General features: G+C 42.0%; 1 protein-coding gene across 1 annotated transcript in view; it reads right to left on the bottom strand.

Annotated features, from left to right (window-relative positions):
• The window catches only part of LOC107573256 (E3 ubiquitin-protein ligase MIB2-like), an 84545-nt gene that overhangs the window by 56744 nt on the left and 11424 nt on the right, over window positions 1–16377 (bottom strand). Inside the window, exons 2-3 of the mRNA XM_016259689.1 lie at window positions 14807–15154; window positions 9669–9840 (exon numbers count right to left, since the gene is read on the bottom strand). Coding sequence (XP_016115175.1) covers window positions 9669–9840; window positions 14807–15154 — 520 coding nt within the window. The remainder of the gene's footprint in view (window positions 1–9668; window positions 9841–14806; window positions 15155–16377) is intronic.

Raw genomic sequence — 16377 nt, 5'->3', positions numbered from 1 at the left:
AAAAAATATTTGGCAGCACAACTGTTGCCAGCATTGATAATTCTAATAATAAATCAGCATATTAGAATGATTTCTGAAGGATCATGTGACACTTTATACTGGAGTAATGGCTGATGGAAATTCAGCTTTGCATCACAGAAATAAATTATATTTTAAAGGATATTAAAATAGTGACGTGACATGACATGTGGCCAAGTATGGTGACCCATACTCGGAATTAGTGCTCTGCATTTAACCCATCCAAAGTGCACACACACAGCAATGAACACACACTGTGAACAAACACCCGGAGCAGTGGGCAGCCATTTTTTTTGCTGCGGCGCCCGGGGGAGCAGTTGGGGGTTCAGTGCCTTGCTCAAGGGCACCTCAGTCGTGGTATTGAAGGTGGAAGAGAGCGCTGTACATTCACTCCCCCTACAATCCCTGCCGGTACGAGACTCGAACTCGCAACATTTGGGTTATGAGTCCCACTCTCTAACCATTAGGCCACTTACTGTTTTTTTCTGTATTTTTGATCAAATAAATGCAGCCTTGAGAGACTTCTTTAAAAAACATTCCAAGTCTTACTGATCCCAAACTTTTGACCGGTCGTGTATGTGTGTGTATATATACATAACTCAAATTGTGAAACTCGTGTATTAAATAAATTCAATGCACACAGACTGAAGTAGTTTAAGTCTTTGGTTCTTTTAATTGTGACGATGGAAAATGAGAAACAAGAGACCAAAAAATGCAGATGAGCTGAAGGCCACTGTCAAAGAAACCTGGACTTCCATACCACCTCAGCAGTGCCACAAACTGATCACCTCCATGCCACGCCAAATTGAGGCAGTAATTAAAGCAAAAGGAGCCCCTACCAAGTATTGAGTACATGTACAGTAAATGAACATACTTACCAGAAGGCCAACAATTCACTAAAAATGTTTTTTTTATTGGTCTTATGAAGTATTCTAATTGGTTGAGATAGTGAATTGGTGGGTTTTTGTTAAATGTGAACCAAAACCATCACAATTAAAAGAACCAAAGACTTAAAGGTCTCATATTGTCAAAACTGAAATTTCCTGTCTTTTTTCATGATTACTGAGGTTTAGGGACTATGTAACTACCATATAAGTTTCAAAACAGTAAGTCCACACACTAAAATGCACACAGCCTGCTTAAAGTTATAGCTATTTTTCACGAACCGTTGTGAATTCCGTTAAAAGTTGACATCAGAACTATACAGTCACCGCCTTCAGTCACCACCCCGAGCACCGCCTACCGTCCCACTCTCCTTTTGCCAAACCCCCAGACAACATCGCATCCATGCTTTTACTGAGCAACGACAACACGGAAACATGTCGAAAAGGTTAACTTTAACCACAAAACCAGATTGGCCGACCTGTAACGTTACACTCTCACTCAAAGGATGGACGATCTGATAGGATTAATACTATGAGGTGGATCACATCTAACATGTATAGTAAACACAAACTAACCGTGTCTATCTAGTCATGATGAAGATGTATACACATTTCAATTTCAGCAGGCAACTATTTTTACAGCTACATTATTGTTCCAGCCACAATTTATCACAACAATGTACATACAATTACAAATGATTATATATAAATCATCAGTTTGTTGTTTTACACACATGCACACAGACATGATTTCATACACCACATAGTCGTGAGATGCAAGAAACATAGACATATGGGAAGAAATCTGTAGACGCGCCCATAACAAAAGACAATACTTTATTGAACCTTTTCTGATATGCTATATGTGTGCGCTGCAAACATTTCTGTCCAGTCTGCTCGTTTTATCGCGTTTAGCCACAGCTGTCGTCAGTTTTTTGCCTGGCAGTGGCAGCAGATATGCAATCAAATTTCTAATTTGAGGCTGTATTACGTCGATTCTAGCACCCAACATCACAACAAGATGATATTTTAAGCTCCTTATGTAGCCGAACCTGCACTGGTTTGAATGGGCCTCCAGTTTCCCCTTTGTTTTGCTGCCTCCAGCTAGCGCCGTGACGTCGCTGACCCTAGTTACCTGTGGTTGGCCTGGCTGTGCGTCACTCAGAAAACAACAGTCCAATCAGAAGAGAGGCTCATGAATATTAATTAGACAGGCCAAAATCGACCAGTTCTCAGCAGAGCTCCTGAGAGAGGAGCTGTAAAAATATATTGAGATGGATTTTTGGTACTTACACCACAAATATATATTCTCAAGGACATCAAAACCTCAAATAAAACTCCAGAAAAGTGTACAAAATGGGACCTTTAAACTACTTCAGTCTGTGTGCATTGAATTTATTTAAAACACGAGTTTCACAATTTGAGTTGAATTACTGAAATAAATGAACTTTTCCACGACATTCTAATTTACTGAGATGCACCTGTGTGTGTACAAATATATATATATATATATATATATATCCTATGTAGACAAGTAATTGTTAACTATGATGTTACTTTATTGCACCTACTTTGCATAGATGATAGCACAAAAGACCATTTCACAAAAATAAATATATAGGCAAACAAACAAATAACTAAACCTTATGAGTGAGCATGACCTGGGACTCTACTAAAACAGTTCACACTTCAAACCCCCCGCAAAAGGTTTATCCAAAGAGACTTACAAATGAGGACAATAGAAGCAACCAAAAACAACAAATGATAGCAATAATAAGCAAGTGCTATAACAAGTCTCAGTTAGTTTAATGCAGTACACTTATTTTTTTTTATAATTATATAATAAATAAAAAGAAAACAGAATAGAAAGAATAGAGCGAGCTAGTGTTAGTGTTTTTTTTAAGAGGAAGTGTTTTCCCATTTATTTTCTGTCACGCTTGATATCAGCACTCTTGGAGCAGATCACATCACATTCCAATGAGCTGGGAAATAAGTGTCAGTACTTAACAGTACATTTACAGATGTCTTCAGAAAGGCAGAAACAGTACATGTACGGGCAAAGAAGCAGAAAAGGTGTAAAGCCAGTAGACAGAAAAAAACGCCAAAGACAGAAAAATAAATGTAAACATTGGTATGGTAGAAAACAAGGTGGAAAGATTAGTAGTGAGTAGTGATGCTTGTAAGGGAACCAGTCAATTTGGCTCAAATGGAATCATTTATGATTTTATAGGGAATTTGGACAGACTCACTGTTTTACGGCTGATCACTGAGTCGGCCAGCGATTCGTTGAACAAGCCGTACAACATCAACTCTGCATGGATATTAATATCCAAAATATAGTGAAAACACTATTTATTAGCACAGTAACAAGATCGACAGTTTAATATATTAAATTGTAAGCACAAAACACAAGATACTACTCTTTTCAATATGAATAAGACTTTATTGGATAAATCTAAGACAAACTAATCTAACACAAACACACGCACTCACACATTCACACAAGTTGCAGAAAGCGAGAAAGTGAGGAAAGAATGAGTTTAGAAGAGTGAAAATATGAAATCCCAAGTTTATAGCAATATATGCAATTGCATAGACCTGAACAACCATCAATCATCTAATTAAACCTCGCATTGAGTCTCTCAATGAGGCTATTAACTAACTTTATATTAAATGCACCAGTTCAGCTAGAATCGGGAGGTTGTGCTTGCATTGCCTTTGTGTTAAGGGATTCCCTTTTGTTGTCCTCATTGCAGAAAGGGGTTTCCCAAGGTTGCTGATTGGCTGGAAGTTCAGAGGTCGTTCGTAGTGAAGTCTTGGGCATTGGCTAAATTTGATGCATTGTGGGCTGGTTGAAGTTTTATACGGGCACTCAAGGTCGGACTCGGAGACACAGTGTTGCGGCAAAACTTAACTCAGAACACGAAACTCTCAACGGAAAAGAAAAGAAACTAAAGTAGAAGCCAGCAAGAAGAGTGACGAGACTAGATGGCGTATCTCCTCATTGTTTTGGAGGAGCAGCTGGAGTGTAAGCCAGAGCACGCTCAAAGAGCGCTAAATAGGTGGCAAAAAGGCAAGAAAAAGCATAATTTGATGGTGTCCTGAGTATTTAAACATGGTTGTTGGCCACATCCCAAATGGTGTCTTGACCAATTAGACACTGTCTTAGCTCGGGGTGTTGCTATGTTTCTCCTCCCAATACATAAATCAACATGTTATCTTATCAGTCACATGATACAAATTTTCACACTCTTGCAGAGTATAATTTGAACATGATTTCTATAACAAGAATATGATACATTTGACAAAGAATTGATTGGAAGAAACATTTCAAGCAAGAAGATTCAAACACACACATACTAAACATGAATATGTTTTAGTATGTATTCAATAGTTATTAAAAATACATGCACGATGAGTGATTAGAACATTATAGACAAGTGTGTGGGTTACATACATAATATAGAGTTACGCAGTGGACTGATATTAGTTTATAAGTCCTTTTAAGAAGATTTTATGCATCTACATATGGAAAAGACAGTCTCTCTGTCGTTCTGTGAACGTGAGGGTGTGCTTCGTGAAGAAGAAAAAGGTCAAAAGGTCTAGAAGGAGCCTGGTCTTTGTCCTGGGTGGGGGAAACCAGTCCAAGGAAGTATGTAGCTCACAATTTATTTTATGGATTTACATGTGATGATCAGCTGTGCATCTCTTTGACCATTAATCTTGGTTACTTGCCCCAAATTTGACAATCTCCTTCCTGAGTTGGGATCATCAATAAGTGTTCTTTTGTGTTAATGTTGCAAGCTGTTCTGTGAAAGAGCTGGTTGGTTAGGCTTGCTTCAGACTGGCTGGTGCTAGGATCTGGGCAGATTTATGACGTTGTCTTGTTGTCCTGGGCCTCTTTGTGGAATTTGGTTCTTTGGGTTGTTCAACACCAATCTGATCAAATCTTGAATTTTCTGATTCACTCTTATACCCTACATGCTTAAGTTGCTTCACTTTGGATAGACAGCTACTGATCTGTAAAACGCACTAGTATCAGTGTAATTTACATGCAACTCGGAGACGATCATGCTTATCTATATCATTAGACGGCAGTGCAGTGCGTAACACCGCAGTGATATCAGTACACAAGCAGTGATGGGAAGATTGGATCATTCTACTGACTTAGACCATGAAGGAGCAAAGAACCGAGTCGTTCGGTCTTTTGTCAAGTGAAAGTCATACAGACTATGAACAGGAAACAGAAATTATTAGTTCAGTCCCAAATTATGGGTTCTTTTGAAATGCTGCATAAGAAATGATGGCCATGATAGGAAAAAGAAAATTTAGCCTATAAGGAACTTGTTTTCTTCAATGTGCACATGCCTTAAAGCAGTGTTTAAGCTTTATTGTGTGACAATATTTATAAAGTTATTAAAACAGTGTGATAATAAATGTTGTATATATTGTATATTTTGTATGTCTGTATTTTGGAACAGACCAGACAGAAGTAGGGATTCAGGAGGGGAACTAATTGCATATAGCACATGTGGCTCTCACGTGACGAAATAACAAACGATTCTCGGACCAGAACTCTGAATCAAGAACGAAGAACTAATCAATTCTGATTCCTGTGCCAGAATTCTGCAGAGTGCTGTAAAGATTCCTCTGATTGAAAAACAAAAACCTAGCATGAGAAAATGTCTAGATACGATTTTAAGCTGTACTGCACATCCCTAGAGATAATCCAAAGTATTTCTTGAATAACTGAGTAAATACATATGGTGACGCAGTGAAGTGGTGCACGGCTGTATTTGTGTGACTGTAGATCTCTCTCTCTCTGTTAATGGCAGAGTAAAATGAGGGAGTTTATGCCTTTAAGCACCTGCTGCTGGCAGTGTGTGTGTGTGTGTGTGTCTCTCTCTCTCTCACACACACACACACACACACATTCTCTCTCCTGAAGATGTTTTTTTTAAATCGTGTACCAAGGCAAGCAGCATAGCTGAGACTGGAGAGCGGCTTGGATATTTTAAACACACACAAGCAGTGAAACACACTGTAACTCAGGGGTGCCCAGTAGGTCAATCGCGATCTACCAGGCGATGGATGGCAAAGGCAATGCAAGTAGATCGCACATCATTTAAATATGCTTAGGTCAGTGGTTCTCAACCGGGGTGTGGGGGCGCGAGATGTACTTATAATATTTTAAAAGCAAATATATGTAGCAAATTAGCTCAAAAGTTAAATGTACATAAATAATTACAATTAATTATGATTAATTACAATTATTTATATCAGCTGCCAGTAGTAACTGTAGCAGAATTAAATTGCCATCAACTAATCTGTTCTTCCAGCGAACATTCAGTGCAAGTTCATATCAACTGTAGGAAAGGATATTTTCGTGGCCACAGAAAATACTTTCATACAGTATTAATGCATTAGAGCATGTAACAAGGATCAAAATCGTAAAGGGACATTAATTTGCAAGGCAGAATCAGAAACTCATGTAATTTGTGCACAAGAGTTTTATTAACTAAACACTAACACAAACTAGTCTAACAAACAAACAAACAAACAATCACTCACTCATACATGGGAAAGGGCAAATGAGATTTGGATGAAACCATCAGGAAAACCAGAGAATGAAGCTATGAAAAGAGTCAGTTAACCACCTAAGTGAAACCATCAGCGCCGTTTTAGAACGGGGTCTATAGCTTATACAATATTTAAGACATTTTAAATAATTTGAAAATGGATTAAAAAATAAATGTGTAAAATAAACATATTTATACATTAAATTACAAGTATTTTTCACAAATAAATAAATATTTAATAAAAATATAATTAAAAAGGAAGTAAACACTGTAACCAACAAGGCACTTAGTATTCTGGGAAGTTTGTGTGCATTGGGAATCATATTTTTTCAAATAAAGCCAAGGTAAGACTCATTTTACATACAGCACACAGTGAAAATGACATGAATATGACAGAGGGCAAAAGCATGAAGCGCAGCATAATTTGAAATCATGAGTTTGAAGTTAGTCGATCACACGTCTCCAGTGAAGCTGAACTCTCCTCCGGTCCGCATTCAATTCACACGGACCGACCGTCACGCAGAGAACACGCAATCATGCAGGATACACATGCACACTTCACAAGATCTCACAGCTGAATTTGACTATGTTTGCAAGATTTTTTTAAATGAAATGTTCATTAGTCATTCAAAGATTTGTTTAAATTATATAAATGCGTATTTGCTGAATGCTGATAGAAAGTCAAACATTATAATACTTTCTCGTTTTCCATTACTAATAATATGAAAGCAATTGTTATAATACTTTTTTGTATACATTTTAATTCTTTTGTTTAACAATTCTTTCTGATTATTAGACAGATTTCTGTCCATATTAGACAGGACTGTTAACGACGACAGCGAACAAGTAGAATGTGAACACTGTGTGCGCCGTCAAAATAAAAGTCCCGCCTCGAACACATCGGCCAAACAGAAAAACTTATCAGCCGATGCCGATATTTAAAAAATGCCAAATATTGGTCGACCGCTAATCAGATGGTTTGTCTTTGGTTGCCATGAAACCAGAGGCCTGTTCTGCCCTTTTGAGGTGTTAGTGGCATTTCGGGGGAAGGGTTCAAAGACCCTCATGGTTGGCCCTTTTGTTAGGTGAGGGGGCATTAGATATTATTTGATAAATATAGTTGTGTGTCTGATTGGTCCAAATGCTACATATAAATAAATAACAGCACCACCTCTCTACGTATTCTGTGATATTCTATGTTTCGAACAGCAGCTTAAAACACCCGACCGCTGCATGAGCATATGATAAGCAAACTACAGCTCTCGGCTGGATAAAGCAAGCCAGTATTGTGCTTGTCAAGTTTTGATGGATGACGACTGTAATCAAGGTAAAGATGATTACAGTGACATACATTATGCATGCGTGTGTCCGTTATTATTGATGCGCAAATTAACCGTGTATGTGCGCTCTCAGTTCAGTGAATTCACATAGTTGTATACAGCGTATTGTATACAGTGTTTTATAATGGATGCTCACATGTTTTAGAGAAGTTTGTGAGGATCAGTGGTGTTTATGTACATATGGGCATCAGATGCTCCAAACACAAGAGGAACTATTCACTGATGACATCGAGCCGCCTTCAGATCACTGAGTTCAGAACGGTTTTATTTCTCATTTGGATTTTGGTGTGTTTAGTGATTCTGAATGGATCCGTAGTTTATATGCAGTCCTTTGGTATCTTCATGTCGTCTTGTTTGGTATGGCAGGTTGACTTGTGCTTATTTGTTAAAATTACTGTAGAATTGAGCTTTACATACTTTTAAGTTGTACAGAATATCTGTAGGTTGGGGGGCCTTGCAGTATTGATTTGGAGAGGAGGGGGTCTTGGAGTAAAAAAGGTTAAGAACCACTGCTTTAGGTAAATGCAGGCCAAGTTTTATGGGATACTAAGAATTAGGGCTTGGCGATATGGTCAAAAAATTTATCACGATAATTTTTTCCATATCAGTCGATGTCGATAATTATCACGATAAATGTCAAATCTTTATTTCTTTCCAATTTAAAGCCAGATTTTTGCTCCAAAGTGAAAGTTGTAGAAACCAGACCGTTAATTTTCCTTAAAAGAAATACCTAAATAGAGAAATGAATTTCTTAGTTTCTGCATTTTCTAATGAGTGATATTTTTTCAAATCAAGAAACAGGTTTGGGTTGCCTGATAATATTAATAATAATATCATCACTTTTTGTCTCTTAGAAATGCACATTTGATAGTAGCTTGAGTTAGGATGCAGAGGTACATTTTTGTTCATTATCAAAATCAGTAACATCTCTAAAAATTGTAGCAACCTCAGTTTTATATGGTCAAATTTTTTCTGACCAAGTTTTTATTTATTTATTCATTTTTAATTTAAGCATCGGTCTCCCATATTTTAAAACATACATTTAAATCATGATAAACACAGTTAAAACCACACATATAGCACCTCAACACCATTGTAAAAATATAACAGTTTTTTAGGTAGCCTATTTGTATGAAAAACAGCAGTCTAAAAACATTCAGTATAAATGCACACATGCTATAGCTTAATCACAAATACATACTACAATTATATAGGCCTAACATTACTCCTGTAATAAAATTCAGTGTGAATATCCCAAATTTCTGCCACAATAACATGATTATATACCAGTGAATTCAAGCGCTTCACACTGGATCTCACAGCGCTGCTTAGTGCTCGAGTGACCGATTAAACACATCTGCTTTAGTGAGCTCGCGCTGCGTGGCAGTTTGAACTTTGATCCGAGCGGATAAACGGTCCGTGTGGTTTTCTTTTGGGGGAATTGTTTTTTATATAGATACATTTTTTGTTACGCCATTAAGAGGCGTTACATCATGTCTATTTCAGGTATCCTAGCACATATCAATGAGCTGAAATAACAGATATAAACAGCTTGGCAGGTTTAGCAAGCAATTTTACTCACTCTAGGCCTTGTTTATTCTGGTGTTGGCTAAAAGACTTCCACTGTAAGTGCATTACTGTAGACACATTTGTTTTGAGTTATTAGGTCATTCATACCATCACTATCATCAAAAGTGCATTCACACAGAATCTGTCTTGTGTCCTGCATCAGAAAAGAAAAGAAGGCTTATGCTTACTGATGTTTCTACGGGAATGAGAGCAGTGGGCTGACATTTAGACAACGCTAGCAGGAACAGAGTCATGCAGAGAACAGACAGAAGACTCACGGGTGCGAATGCGCCGTCTCGAAGCGCTCGAAGGTGTGCGTCAGGTCGTGCTTGTTGTTCATGTAGCACTGAGTGCACAGGTCGTAGTCGAAACACACCTTACACTTCCAGCGCATTCCCATGATGCCATGCTTCTTACAGCTGTCACAGATGATGTTTGAATGTCGGACACCTATGAGGAAGAAAGGGAAGTGAACACAAGGGTATATTAAATGAAAGATCAGCATGTCGAATTCATTTCATAAGGTCATCTTCTGCTAGAATCCAGCTAGCGCTGAAGACGACAGCAGCGCAGTGAGTCTCTGAACACGCTCATGGCCCTTTAACGTCTGTCTGCATGGCTGTTTTCCAGAGGCTTTCACTCCATTAATCAGAAACACGTCGTTTGAGGCAGATGAGACTGGTTTTAATGATGCGGCAAAAGCATTAAGCATTTCCTTATAAACACAAGAGCCACAGTCTCCTGCTGAAAGATAAAAAGAACTCACACACTAAGGCTGCTCAATTATGGCAAAAATTATAATCACGATTATTTTGGTCAATATTGTAATCACGATTATTTAACCTGATTATGAGTGGGCCATATGACCAAAACTTTATGAGTGACTTATTTAAAGATAGTGATATATCAAATACAGATTTTCTGTAAATAAGATTGCTATGACATCTACATTTTAGAGACCAGCGAAATTTCACACTTCTCAATATCACAGCAGAGAACTAGGGTATAATATTAGCTAGTAAAAATTAAACAAACAAAGTCCTCAAAATTAAAGGGGGCGGAATGGGAGCAATAATAGTTTTATCTCGATTATTGTGTATCCATAATCATTGTATTTCGATTAATTGCACAGCCCTATCTCACACACTCTCACACTCAAGCACACACACACTCACACACGCACGCACGCACGCACACATTCACTCACACACACACTCGCACACACAAAGTCACACACGCACACACTCGCTCACGCACACACTCGCTCACGCACTCACACAGTCACGCATGCACGCTCACGCACGCACACACACACAGTCACGCACGCACTCACACATGCACACACACACTCTCACTCAGAGTCACGCACGCTCACGCACACTCTCACACACTCACGCACGCATGCACTCACTCACACACGGTCATGCGCTCACGCACGCACGCACACTCTCACACACATGCACGCTCATGCACACACTCACTCACACACAGTCACGCACGCACACACTCACTCACACGTGCACACTCACACAGTCATGCACGCACGCTCACGCACACTCACACACAGTCACGCACACTCTCACTCACACACACACGCACACACTCACTCACTCACTCATGCATGCACTCACGCACACACTCACTCACATTCACACACTCAGTCACGCACGCTCACACACACATGCACGCTCACTCTCACACAGTCATGCATGCTCACACACACTCACACTCACACATGCACGCTCGCGCACACACTCACTCACTCACACACAGTCATGCATGCACGCTCACGCACGCACACTCTCACACACATGCACGCTCACGCAGTCACGCACGCAAGCTCACGCACACACTCACGCAAGAACTCACAGTCACGCACGCTCACGCACACACACACACACTCACACATGCACACACACACTTGCACACTCACACAAACACGCACTCACGCACGCTCACAGTCATGCACGCACGCTCACGCACACTCTCACACACATGCACGCTCACGCAGTCACGCACGCAAGCTCACGCACACACTCACGGCGCTCACGCACGCACGCACACTCTCACACACATGCACGCTCATGCACACACTCACTCACACACAGTCACGCACGCACACACTCACTCACACGTGCACACTCACACAGTCATGCACGCACGCTCACGCACACACTCACGCACACTCACACACAGTCACGCACACTCTCACTCACACACACACGCACACACTCACTCACTCACTCATGCATGCACTCACGCACACACTCACTCACATTCACACACTCAGTCACGCACGCACGCTCACACACACATGCACGCTCACTCTCACACAGTCATGCATGCTCACACACACTCACACTCACACATGCACGCTCGCGCACACACTCACTCACTCACACACAGTCATGCATGCACGCTCACGCACGCACACTCTCACACACATGCACGCTCACGCAGTCACGCACGCAAGCTCACGCACACACTCACGCAAGAACTCACACAGTCACGCACGCTCACGCACACACACACACACTCACACATGCACACACACACTTGCACACTCACTCAAACACGCACTCACGCACGCTCACAGTCATGCACGCACGCTCACGCACACTCTCACACACATGCACGCTCACGCAAACACTCACGCACACACACACACACTCTCACACACATGCACACACACACACACTCACTCACTCACACGCTCACACGCTCACACATGCACGCTCACGCACACACTCGCGCACTCTCACACAGTCATGCACGCACATGCACACACTCACACACACACTCACAATCTCACACTCACTCACACATGCACACTCGTGCACACACTCAGTCACACATGCACACTCGCGCACACACGCACGCACTCAGTCACGCGCACACACACAGTCATGCATGCACGCTCATGCATGCACACTCACACACATGCATGCTCACACACACTCTCACACACTGTAACGCACACACTCACTCACACACACACAGTCATGCATGCATGCTTACGCACACTCTCACACACTGTCACGCACACACTCGCGCACACACACTCACGCACGCACGCTCACGCACACACTCACACATGCACACACTCACACATGCTCACACACAGTCATGCACGCACGCTCACGCACACTCACACACATGCACGCTCACGCACAGTCACGCACGCAAGCTCACGCACACACTCACGCACGCACACACACACACTCACACATGCACACTCATGCACACTCACTCAAACACGCACTCACGCACGCTCACAGTCATGCACGCACGCTCACGCACTCACACACATGCACGCTCACGCACAGTCACGCACGCAAGCTCACGCACACACTCACGCACGCACACACACACACTCACACATGCACACTCATGCACACTCACTCACACACGCACTCACGCACGCTCACAGTCATGCACGCACGCTCACGCACTCACACACATGCACGCTCATGCACACACTCACGCACACACACTCACACACATGCACACACACTCACTCACGCACGCATGCACACACTCACTCACACACACGCTCAGACGCACACATGCACGCTCACGCACTCTCACACAGTCATGCACGCACATGCACACACTCGCGCACACACTCACGCACAATCTCACACACACTCACACATGCACGCTCGCGCACACACTAACGCACACACGCACGCACTCAGTCAGTCACGCGCACACACAGTCATGCATGCACGCTCACGCATGCACACTCTCACACACATGCATGCTCACGCACACTCACACACTGTCACACACACACTCACTCACACAGTCATGCATGCACGCTCACACACATGCATGCTTACGCACACTCTCACACACTGTCACGCACACACTCGCGCACACACACTCACGCACGCACACACAGTCACGCACGCTCACGCACGCACGCTCACGCACACACTCACTCACTCACACATGCACACACTCACACAGTCATGCACGCACGCTCACGCACACTCTCACACACATGCACGCTCACGCACACACTCACGCGCACACACTCATGCAGTCATGCACGCACGCTCACACACACACACACACGCTCACGCACGCTCACTCACACGCACGCACGCACGCACTCATGCATGCACTCGCGCACACTCTCACAGTCATGCACGCACGCACACATGCACGCTCACACACACACGCGCGCACAGTCACACGCACGCACACACTCACGCACTCTCACACACAGTCACGCACGCACACACTCACGCACGCACACTCTCACTCACGCACACACTTATTACTTGCGGTTACCAGGAGTTTATGGAGAACATATTCACTATTATTGAGAAAATATTGAACATGTGTTCCCTATTCTAAACATTAGTTAACCACATTAATTAACATCAAGTAACAAAAAAATAGCATTTTTCTAATGTCAGTCAGTCAACATTGTCAACATTTACTAACATGAGCAGAAGTGATATTTTTCCATGAGTTGCATGTTGCAAATGTGATGTTGATTTCATAGATCAGTTCAATAAACAATAAGCTATTATTAAATAACAGTTAGACACGTATTGTCTGTTTTTGCGTCTTCAACAAAAATAGCTCCAAAAAAGTGAGTTACTGAATGATACAATGACTCCCTCAATCAAACAGTGATGTGTGGCCATGCTGTCTGTAAGTTAGGCACAAGAAAATATTATAAAATATTTTGTGCCCTTTTGCCGAAACAGTGTGATTTTTATTAACCTTACTCTCCATGTTGCATTACGACTGCATCACTACGTTGTCAAAAATGTAATATTTACAGACAAATGTACTGTGCTGCATCTAATTAAAAGAGTGTTCCTGGCGATCGTTAGTTGTGCTTCCTGGCATTGATGTGTTATATATAATTTGTTTATATATTATTTCTATATCTCCCCAAGACGCTTCAAGAAACCTCCTGCAAAGCTCCTGAGAAACTCTGCTCAAGTGCACCGAGGGCAAAAGCTGCTTTAAACACAAAGGATGCTCACACCAAATGTTGATCTCCTTTAGTTAATAGATAAAGAAAATGTATTTATGACTTTATATTTGACAGCATTTTTACACAAGTGCCTAAAGTTCTTCTGGATTGAGTCAGTCTCAGTTTGTTCTGTTTCTTCATGTGACTCCAGACAGACTGATGATGATCAGATCAGATCTCTGTGTGCAGCACAAACATCTCACTGCATTATTACAATTAATGGCCAAATGAATGTTTGGAAATGTAAACTGATATTTTCTACTGACACTACAGCAAAAGATAGAAATAACTGACTTCAAACCATTTTTAGCTGGTGACAGTACTAGTGTTCTAATGATTTTGGCCACCGCTGTGTAAGCTTCTGCAGCTGTTGCAGGGTTTAGCATGGCTGTAACTGGAGGAGGTGTTGGGTCTCACCGATCTGTGCGTTGTCGTACAGCAGCAGGTCGTAGGCGCTCTGGTATCCGGTGCGGTAATTCGTGCGAGTGCCGCTGTCCCACTGCACCACCACAGTTTTGTCGGGCGTAGTGGTGCTGCCCTGCCGGCCGATCTCCACCACCGTGCCCACATGCCCCTCTCCTTCATCCTGGTTCCCCCACTTCCAGTCCAGGCCGCGCACCACGCGCATGCCCACCTCCATGCTGCCGCGCACCGGCTGCCCGCTGTGGCCCTCGCTAGGCTTGCGGTGCGCTCGCGGGCCGGCGGTGGCTGCTGGGGGTCGAGGCGCAGCGAGCGGAAGGGTCTCTGGAGACAGATCAGGGGTGACTGGAAACACACACAAGGACAGAGAATATCAAGTAGGAGCTGCTCCATTATGACAATCACGATTATTTTGGTCGATGTTGTAATCACTATTATTTAACACGATTATTAGTGGGCCATATGACCCAAACTTTAGATGGAAGATTTATTTAAAGATATCTATCAAATATGTGACCCTGGACCACAAAACCAGTCATAAGTGCAGAGTAGTGTCAATTTTCTGAAATGGAGATTCATACATAATCTGGAAGCTGAATAAATTAGCTTTTGGCTGAGATACAACTATTTGAAAATCTGGAATCTGAGGGTGCAAAAAAATCTAAATATTGAGAAAATCATCTTTAAAGTTGTCCAAATGAAGTTCTTAGCCATGCATATTACTAATTAAAAACTAAGTTTTGATATATTTACGGTAGGAAATTTACAAAATATCTTCATGGAACATGATCTTTACTTAAAGGGTTAGTTCACCCAAAAATTTAAATTAGTCCATAAATTACTCACCCTCAAGTCATCCTAGGTGTATATGACTTTCTTCTTTCAGACGAATCCAGTCGGAGTTATATAAAAAATTGTCTTTGATCTTTCAAGCGGTTTAATGCCACTCAGCAGGTGTTGCATGCATCAGTCCAAAAGAAGTGAAATAAAAAGCGCCCTTCCATAAAAATAAAAAGTCTCACACACGGCTCCGGGGGCTGAACAAAGGTCTCCTGTAGCAAATCGATGCGTTTTTGTAAGAAAAATTTCCATATTCAAAATGCAATAATCACTTTAATGCAGCTTGCGCCAGCAGTTGTACACAGAAGCAGCTCCAGGCGGATGACGTATGAGTTCAGCGCTGCGCATGCGCCGGTGAGTCTCGTGAAAGCCAGCGTTTGTTAACAGGAGCAAAGGAAGCAAAGTTTCCTTACTTTAGCAAAGGAAAACCAGTCTCCTCTTGGCTTATATCCAAATCCTCCGACATTCTTCTTTACAAATCCTCGTTTTGTACTTCTAATTAGTGACCGTTGTTTTGTTTTGATCTCTCCGCTGCGTTTCCGCGTTCGTCACTTCTGAGCGGCGCATGCGCAACGCTGAACTCATACGTCATCAGCCCGGAGCTGCTTCTGTTTACAACAGTGAGCGCAAGCTAGATTCAAGTGATTATTACGTTTTGAACATAAATATTTTTCTTACAAAAATGCATTGATTCACTACAGAAGGCCTTTGTTCACCCCCCGGAGCCG

The sequence above is a fragment of the Sinocyclocheilus grahami genome, unplaced genomic scaffold, assembly GCF_001515645.1.
Source record: "Sinocyclocheilus grahami isolate Dianchi unplaced genomic scaffold, SAMN03320097.WGS_v1.1 scaffold1906.1, whole genome shotgun sequence".
In the NCBI taxonomy this organism is placed as follows: domain Eukaryota; kingdom Metazoa; phylum Chordata; class Actinopteri; order Cypriniformes; family Cyprinidae; genus Sinocyclocheilus; species Sinocyclocheilus grahami.
Note: the sequence above shows the minus strand (reverse complement) of the source record. Positions and strands in the feature narration are given on the sequence as shown.